The 10,140-nt window shown below is 34.1% G+C and overlaps 1 protein-coding gene across 1 annotated transcript in view; it reads right to left on the bottom strand.

Moving 5' to 3' along the window:
- Positions 1-5,606: 5,606 nt before the first annotated feature.
- The window catches only part of LOC126768948 (EGFR adapter protein-like), a 119,178-nt gene continuing 114,644 nt past the window's right edge, over positions 5,607-10,140 (bottom strand). The window contains exons 6-11 of the mRNA XM_050487432.1: positions 9,583-9,668; positions 8,323-8,589; positions 7,934-8,086; positions 6,877-7,024; positions 6,320-6,487; positions 5,607-6,045 (exon numbers count right to left, since the gene is read on the bottom strand). Coding sequence (XP_050343389.1) covers positions 5,851-6,045; positions 6,320-6,487; positions 6,877-7,024; positions 7,934-8,086; positions 8,323-8,589; positions 9,583-9,668 — 1,017 coding nt within the window. The 3' untranslated portion in view covers positions 5,607-5,850. The remainder of the gene's footprint in view (positions 6,046-6,319; positions 6,488-6,876; positions 7,025-7,933; positions 8,087-8,322; positions 8,590-9,582; positions 9,669-10,140) is intronic.

Below are 10,140 nucleotides of genomic sequence, written 5' to 3'. Positions count from 1 at the left end.
ATGAGATTATCAAGTCCAATTACACTGTAATATAAATACGATCCGAGAAAAATGTCCAAATTTGTGCAGCTATAGGTACACGATGCGATTCAAGAAACATTTTTGATAAAAGACAATATATTTAATTTAAAATTGTTATTTTACTTTTTAATTACAAAGCCTGAAAGTGTATGTGGTTGAATAAGCTAATATCAGGTACTACCATTTCGTTTTGAAAAATTTCTTTGCGTTCGATAAACCTTTTATTGAACAAGGTTATATTTCAATTTCAAACTCAAGAAATAGGCCAATCATCATAAAAGTCATCAATTTCAGCAAACTATTATAACTGGTATTCAGTTAACTAGATGTACATGGTTATTTTAAAAGCTTTAAAAACTAACAATTTTTTTTTGTTTGAACAAAAGATTTTCTACCAATCAGTGAATATTAAAAACAAAATAAATAAAATGAAATTAAATAAAATATGAAATATATTAAACTAACACTAACATAATGTAACATTTTATAACGTTTTTTTAAGAATATGCCGGTTATGAACTTATTGTATATAAGAAATATTCATATGTAAACAACGTCATCTATTCAGTAACCAATGAAAAAGGTGAACATAAAATGTAACAAATTCTAGCGCTTTTTATGAAACAGTTGTCTATCTTGTAGTTGTTCAACTCGTTTAATCGAGATGGCGCTGTTCTAGAACGACTAACAAAAGCTTGGATACTAGAAACAAAAAAACTATCTATTTGGCTAATACTGGGGTCTTGTAATACACTTTTTTTTTTATTAAAACACTAGTTTCTGTCGTCTTCGTAGATTTACCCTAATATCCGTTATTGATTATCTCCTGATGGCAAGCTTCTGAATTTAACATTCAGTAGGAAATTCTACCATCTGTAAAAAAGAAAAAGAAAAATGTTTTATTGATTACATTAATTGCATTACAAGCTAGTAGCAATAGCCCCTGTACTAGGCTTATACCCGTATTAATGTACCCTTTTTTTAAACGCTGGAAAAACGCATTACGCTATGTGGGACTCGCCGGTGTCCAAGGCGCCGAGTGCGCCCCGAACATCGGAATACCCACTAAAAAACCAGCGGTACCCTTTCCGTCTTAACGAGGAGCGCCACGGGATCGCTTTCGCATGCTACCGTGACAAAGTGTTACTTTGTACCCTGCTCTTGCCCCTTAACAAACAAAAGCTTCCAATAATTATTATTCATATATTCATCCTAAAATATAAACATAAAAGCATCTTAAATTATATAATTCTAACTTTATACCTACGTGTGTGTTTTTGTGTGTGCTGCAATCTACAATCTACTGTTGTTTTATAATAAATGTTGGCTTAATAATAATTGTTCCGTTTTATCATAATCTAATTTGAGTTTTACTGTGTGGAATTTGGCAAACAGCCGCGTTTTTTCAACATCTGAAGAGGCGTACGTAAGTTAGACTCGTAGTTCGATTTCTCTGGAGTTACGCAGTATTTTATAGCGTTTCAGTACCTACTCTTAAATACCAGGAGCGCAGAAGTGCAACGAGAGTACTTTGTAGCTATTTAAATATATTTTTTTATTTATAAGGTCAGAAATGCAACCTCGTAATCTCGTCGTATCTTAATTGTTATTGTTAGATACTCAAGGTATCAGGACCGCAAAAAGTGCAAGAAGGTCGGTTGTGAAGCAGCTAGTTATAATTATTATAACAAGAAACGTTTACATACATTATATTATGTCCTATTTACAATAACAGCCTATAAATGTCCCACTGCTGGGCTAAGGCCTCCTCTCCCTTTTTGAGGAGAAGGTTTGGAGCTTATTCCACCACGCTGCTCCAATGCGGGTTGTCCAATGTCTCTAATGTCGGTTGTATGCTCTATTTATTTTAAGATAATTTAATTTAAAAAAATATTAATGTTTAAAAGGCTTCTTTTAATATATCAAAGCAAATATAAAACTGTGTACATAACAAACGGCAAACCCTCGAACTTAACTTATACTTAACGTATACTATATATTTTTATATATTTAGTATTTATTACCCTTCAAAAATGTCTGGTCCATTAGGAAACATTTTAGTTATCCGAATATCTTATTAAAATTGTGCAATGGCAATATTGTCTGTTTTTATCTAAAATTGTCCGGTCCATTAGCAGAGTAAGAGTTAATAGATCGGTTGGCTAAACTTTTCATAAAAGTAATCGAAACGAGCTGTTGGTGATGATATCCTCCTGACTGATTACGGCCACGGTGAATGGCCACCGTGGAAGATTAGCCATCTACGGACAAATATTTTTCATCATAGGAACTATTTTTTTTCATAAGCTTTTTAACCACATTATTTACTTAAAGGTAAATAAAACAAAAATATTTGTAATCATTGTTTTATTGATTAATTAATAAATTAATGGAAAATGTATACAGGTGATAATTTCGTTTACAGTAACTTAATATATTTGTTTTGTTGTTGAATTAACAATGCCCAAACTGTACTAACAAGTTCAACTATTTACAGATTATGAGTTACCATTATTGTTATTTTAAATCGTTAATGTTAATATCAAGAAATTGCACTTATAGTGATCAGTGTGACAATTTTTCCTTGATGATGTATTTTTCTTTTAAATGTGCGAAAACTAATATGGCTGTTATACTTAGATAAAAGGATTGTAGATGAGACATAATGGTTATTATTAGTTCTCTCTCACTCTGGGAATTTTAGTGACAGCCGTCATTTAATTTAACAATTAATTGCATCATAAACGTCTAACATATGGTCGTTTATATAAATGATTCGTGCTTATCAATTCATAATCCAAACTGAAATTAATCGATTTCACTCAAAATGCTATTATAATTTTTCGTATATGTAAAATATAATCAAGAGACTAGTAACTACAACTTTTTAACAATTTTTGTTGAAAAAGTATAATTGTAATTTTAATCTGATTTTATTGATAGGCAAATGGACTATTCGATCGTGATCCTATTCGTTCATAAATATTGGCCTAATAAGAAATATGCTATGTCTCTCACTTACTTTTTAGTGCACACAGTAATATAAATTGCTGATGCTTTTTTTATATTTGCCGGGAGGGCAAATGACTACTCCACATGATGGTAAATGATAGTAGAGTCCAAACGGTTATATTGTAATTGATTATTACACAGAATCTCAAACGTATGGTTTGATTATATTTAATTGTTACTTAAAAAAACAAACATTCACAATGTTACTATTTTATGTACTCATATTTGTTGTTATTATAAAATCAGACGAGTTAGCAATTAGCTTGTAGTTAGTGGCTAAGCTTAGGGCATTGTCAAACATATCTAATGGCACTTAGATAATTTAGAACAATATAAAGCCTGAATACTATTCGAATTGAAAAACATCAACAGGCTAATTCTAATGATAAATGTATCTTCATTTACAAACACGTTTTTCATACTAAGGCAGTGTAATGTTAAAATGACATCACAATATCAGCCCAATATTAATAAACATTTTCAACTAATAAAGCTTAATGAAGCAAATCTCTTAATTTATACAAAACAATATATATTATATGGTTTGAGAAAAGCAAATCTAATTAATAAATGAATTTATGAAATACAAGTTTAAGATCTGAAGATTGTGCTGTCAATTTCACTTGACAGTAAAGCCAGTTGAAGGCTGTTTCGTAGTAGTTATTTCTCAGAAAACATTACACCAAAATCCTTATTTCACACGATATAATTTATTTAATCCCAACAATTACATATTTTAGAATACGTCAATAAATGCACCAAACATCACATAAAACATTATTAGCGATTCAATTACTTTAATTAAATGTCACACTATTTCATTCATAGAAATAGTCAAATTTTCTTGTCTTCCTTTTGTATATATTTTAATTAATTTATTTTTCTGTCGCTCTGCAACATCCTTTAAAGTGTGACATTCTAAATTCATAGCATAACATTTCATTTTGTGAATAAAAACTTCATCGAAAATATAATTTTGATTTCGAATGCAAAATGAGTTTTACGACTAGATATACCTAAAATAAAATTAAATGCACAACAAATAAATCATATTCTTGCGCAATTCCTACATTAAAACTATAAATTATGACACAAAACGCTATACTTACAAATCCATATACACATTTATTTATTGTACAATAATTTTTACACGCCCTAAGTAAATATTTATCACATTAGTTTATTATAAAAACTATCTTAGCAAACAGTAACTAGACAACGTACAATAATTTAGTGACTTCGCAACGACTAATTAATTTTGATATAGGTACCTTCGAATGATATACAATTTCAAACAAACTTAATTTATAATTCAACGTTTAAATAAATTTTGGACCTCCTTCTATTTATTAACTGTAAATAAAACCACCTGTCTCCCTTTAGCTTGATAGACATGAAAGAGACAACGCAATTAGTTCGTTTCGATAGAAAGGATGTCCAGAATTTTATTATGTTTAAGTTTCAAGCAACGTCATCATCGATCTTAATATTCTTTTTAACTCTAATTAGAGTATTGCAAGCAAAGTCAGTTCTCAGACCACAGTTAAAATACGAAGAATAGATTCAATTTTTGTTGTCACGCTACGTTTTGTATTTATTTTTTTTATATATTTGCCGGGAGGGCAAATGACTCCACCTGATGGTAAGTGGTAGTAGAGTCCAAACGCGACGACGGCCAGTACAGTCGGGAAGAATGTTCTGTACTAGCCGCCCCCGCCTTGCCGGCCCCCAAGATGCCTTTTCACGCCTCGTTTGAAGGAACCCGGGTTGTAAGAGGAGGGGAACACGTGAGCTGGTAAAGAATTCCATTTTTTGGAGGTGCGACAAAGAAAGGAGATTTCAAATTTCTTTGTGCGCGATGGTATTGATGCCACAATTAAGCGGTGACATTGAGAGCCAGCACGCGTAGACTTATGAAGGATGGGGGAAGCAGGAATTAGAGAGAATAATTCCTCAGAACACTCGCCGTGATACAGTCGGTAGAAATAACTCAGCGCTGCTATCTCTCGACACAATTGTAAAGGCTCGAGGGTGTTTGTGACCTTTACGTCACCAATAATGCGAACTGCTCATTGCTGCAACCGATCCAAGGACTCCAGTAGGTACTTAGCGGAGCCATCCCAAAGGTGTGAGCAATATTGTACAACGTGAAAAAACGCCGCACCTTGTTCAGGACTCCGAGTTTCTACGAAGCTGTTTTTATAACAGCCTCGATGTAATCTCTTGGATTAAGGTCGCATTGAACATCAATCCCCAAAATAGCGATTTTGCTTTATATCACCAGCGTAGTGCCACAGACGGAGGGAAAAGGGGAAAATGGTGACTTTTTCGCTGTGAGAGCGCATACAATTCTCAGTTTCAAGTACATTGTCAACGTATATATGATATGATAAAAAAGAAATGTCTCTTGTGTCGATTGAATCTGAATTCTCGTAGTATTTAAACAAGATCTCATCATAATGTCACCAATTATCAACTTTTGTAAAAACAACGCAAATTATTTTTATTGTATCTTAATACAATCATTTGTCTATTGTTCGTAAAATTATATTGTGTATATTGTTAAATATATATTTAAATACCGTAGTTATACACGTAAGACAACACACAAGGAATCAGTTGCTCGTGAACTTAAAATAATATTACATGATGATATATTACGAAATTTGACAGAAAGTTGTGATATTATAGCAGAGATGAATAATGTCACTGAAGACTCTAGTGACATGATATAGAGAATCTAATATATTCGCAACTATCTAACTCGCTACTCGGATGCGAGTGTAGATATCTACAGATGGGTACCAGCTAGTGAGCTCAAACGTCGAGCTGTGCGCGGTATCCGTTGTGCGGGGCGGACGCGCGTGGTGGCGCGAGGCGCTCGAGTTGCTCAAGATCGGTGCGTGGACGAGCGGGTGCTCGCGGCAGACGCAGCGGTACCGGTAACAGCTCCGGCATCACGCTGTGGTGCGTCACCAACGCCGACAGCGAGCTGAACTCCTTCGTGAAGCCCTGCGTGAACATTTTGCTATGATGATTGTCTTAAGTGTCTGAAGTGACTATTTAGTTTGAGAAAACTTTCTATAATGACAAGTACTTATAGAAATTGTATATACTATTTTTCAATGCTCAACAAAATACTTTAACTTTCTGTAGAGAAATTATTGTCAATTTTAGGATTAGCCGAGTGGCTTCTGTATTAAAGATCATCATCTAATTGTAAGTTACAAATGAGTCTTTTAGACAATATATTCATTTTAAATTAAATTACAATAATATGGTGTACCTTAATTTTATATCCTTTAGGGGTCCGCAATATGAGGTAGTGGGCTATCCCCAGTGGTGCGAAGTCTCGTGGCACACGCAGAGACAATGCGAGACAGCCGGTCTGCGTCGTGCTTCCACGCACGAGAAACGCCCCGGGGGACTGCGCGCCGAGAACTTCCAGCGCGATCTGGAAAGTTTAGTTGTTTTTTATTATTGACTTCATTTTTGTAGAAATCTCATACTTTATTATTGATACTTAATTTTATATAGCGAAAAATGATTTTCATATTAAAGAAAAACTGTTAACATGGGTCCTATAAAATATTTTATAAGCAGTTCATTTCTATTAAATATTTATTTTGACCTTCAAACACCAAAATCAAAATATTATTTATTTGTGTTATATCTTATTATAAGAAACTTTTGAATCATTATTTTACAGTATTAAATTGAATTTAAGGCTACCACAACACTAACTATTTTTACTGAGCTAACTTTGCTTGACAGTTGAAACAGTCACTTGACCTTAATTGAGATAATGTTTTTTTTAGCAACTTAGGGCTCATTTGTTAGTACCTCTCTGGGTATGCCCTGCTGAAACCAAGGCGCGTGTCGGAGCTCCGGTTCTAAAGGACGCGCGTTGTTATTACCAGACGCGCGTGACGCACCGCACGACGATTCACCCGAAGACGATGACGTCGCACCGCTGCCCGTACTAGGTCTACTGGAAAAGGAACAAATTGTCATTGGATTTTCATGAAGTGTTAATTAAAAAAACAAATGAAAAACTCAAATTTGACCAACATCAGAAATTAATGACCCAATAGTTAAACAAAATCCATCAATAGTAAAACAAAACCAAGCAAGCACCACTGAATTTTCATGTGCTTAATTTATGTTCATCATTTATTTCGTGGTCTGTGGTGAAGTAAAACATTGATTAGAAACCTAAATGTGCTCAATTTCACTGTCAATTGTATCACAAATTCTATCTATGAATAGCAATTTGACTGCATCGTTGGTCTAGTGGCTACTATAATATAGAATAATATGTTATTAAGATTTCCTGTCCAAAATTCTTAGTAGCTTCCCGGAATATGGAAGTTGGTAGTGTGTCCCGTGCCTTGGAAAGCGCTTAAAGCCATTGGTACTGCGCCTATACTCTTTCCGGTCGTGTCGGATGGCCATCGCATCAGGTTATGAGAGTTAGGGAATAGAGAGTGCACCTGTGTTTGCGCACACACTTGTGCACTATAATTTGTCCTGCGCAGTTGGCTAATCTCTCTAGAGATTGGCCGCCGTGGCCGAAATCGGTCTGGAGGACTATTGTTATAGCCGTCTGGAATAAACCCCAAAACTTTTCTTCAAAGGGAAAGAAGGCCTTAGAACAGTAGAGGGACATTTAAAAGCTGTTACTTTACTCTTTTTACTTAAGATAATAATGAAAAATGTAGTGCTCCGACCAACAAAGTAAATGGTACAAGTTCAAGATATATTGATGTATTTTATATAATATTAAAACTGAAATAACGATTGATTTTAGATCTTATTTATGAGTTTATATATTTATTAAATTAAATACAAAAAAAATATTAGTGCGCCTCAAGAAGTGACAAATTGGACAACAGCTTACCCATTACTAATATTATTGCATTTCCTAAAATCAGCGTCGAGATCGCAAGGAAATGTGTCGAGACGTGCGCGGTTACTCTCACGTGTGCGTGCTTCTGCCTCGGACGCTTCGTTAATGTACCCTCCATTGAGACAGAGTGGAACATTTGTAGGGCTGAAAAAAATACAACATTAATACTTACATATATATACATTTTAATTATTCTATAAACAAATTGCCTATAATTTTATAAACAATGTGTACTTCTGGCAGCTTAGAATAGAAAGACTTTCAGTCTCTGGCCTACAAACAAGTTTTGCCAGAAAACGGTGGCATCAGACAGGTCGTTCCTTTATTAATATTTACATCAATGCTATCAACTATTTATATGACATCTAACTCTTACTCACGTAGTAGGGGTATCCGTGACGAGAGGTGTGGCGTCGTCGTCTGAAGGCTGCAACAAGGCGCCACTGAAACCAAGCGCTAATCTTTTCATCAGCGGTGGTCTCTCCATCCTCTCCAACCGTTCCCCTAGTCGTCGGTAGCAGCTGAGCTCGGTGGGTGAGTTCCAATCCTCTGAAGAACTCGGACTTGCTTCGCTCGCTTCGCTGGGTTCGCTGGCTTCGCACGCGTCTAGCTTCGAACCCCCCATTATGTCGCATTGTGTTGGAGACCTGAAAAGTTTATAGATTTCCTTTAAGACAACGTTTCTCTGATTTGGTACATGTGACATGAACCTGCCACATTGCAATTAGAATTATCAACAGTCAAATTAATTGCAATATCATAAAAAAACAATATAGCGAGTTTTATTATTTTAAATAGGTATACTTAATAAACAAGGAGGAATAATTATGGCATAATATTACTGTGTAATAAAACTATTTTGATTATTATTACGTGATTTTAATGAGCTGTGGTATATTTACAGAATGTTTGGTCTTTTTTTCGAACGTCAAATTCACGACGATAGAAGAAAAGGTTGATAAGGTCGCATAGAAAGATTACTTCAAAGAATATATAAATTATATATTATTTTAATATTGTAGTTTAATCACATTTTTTTAATACATATATAAATAGCGACCACGCCACTTCTGGTGTTAATTGATTACCGCTCAAAAACATTTGTCCCAACAGAAAAACCGTCACACAACCTTCAAGGAAATTTGTTTCTCCGCCTTCAACACTTAATATTTTATTACAATATTTTTTTATTTACCTCTATCGTGGGTGCACTTGGCACCCGACTTTTGAAAATTGAAGTTTTTCTAAGTTGATTGTAGTAAATTTTTTTTCGTTTGTAGTAGCTCTAAAAAAAAATTGGAGGACATTGAAAAAAACTCATCCCCTGCTTTTGTCGACACTCAAAATGAATAGTTGATTCTTGAAGCAAATAGTAGTAGTACTAACGAAAAAAAAATTACTACAATCAACTACATACGAATATCTAAAAGAATCAAAAAGAAAAAATTCGATTTTCAAAAGTCGGGTGCCGAGTTCACGTAGGCCTTAATTGCAACAAGATACATATATAAAGATATGTTTGTTGAATATTGGATATTCGGTCGTGAAAAAGCTAATTTGAAATTTTATTTCGTGTTGCTTGTGTCAATGCGCGCTAAACGTCAAAAAATTCGCCTGCTAATCTCAGGCGTGTAACCTACCTATCCAAGCAGTGTGGGTAGTGGTGCGTCAAACCAGGGAGAGTGTCAGGAGCGCGCGTGCACGCACCAGCGTTTAGCTCCTTGCTCTGGAATAAATAACAACACAACCCGTTAGTTAGGATAGAGCATGAAGCGACACCGAATTTTGATAATTAATTTGACAGTAATTATTAATTTTATTCCATTACATATATTAATATTGTTTATCTAAATTGATAAAAAATATTTATTGTATCTATACTGTTCGTAATTTAAAAAAAATTAGCCAATTTTTTTTATATAACTAATGTAATAAATGTGATAATTTGTATGTTTGGTTGTTTGTCACTAAGTCACGATTCAAAATTTCGAATTGAAATAGCTAATGACTTAAAACAATTTCTACTTATCATCTGTGCCACATTCACACGTGACTGAAGCCGCGGGCGCAAGCTATTAATAATTATAAGCGCAATTATAAACTTTCTTTTAATAAATTCCTTAATTAGAAACGTTGCTTAGCGAAAATTTGATTAAAGACTCATTTCGTTCTTTCTGTCATTATTGATTTGACATTCG

This window comes from Nymphalis io, chromosome 6 (genome assembly GCF_905147045.1).
Source record: "Nymphalis io chromosome 6, ilAglIoxx1.1, whole genome shotgun sequence".
Taxonomy (NCBI): Eukaryota; Metazoa; Arthropoda; class Insecta; order Lepidoptera; family Nymphalidae; genus Nymphalis; species Nymphalis io.
Note: the sequence above shows the minus strand (reverse complement) of the source record. Positions and strands in the feature narration are given on the sequence as shown.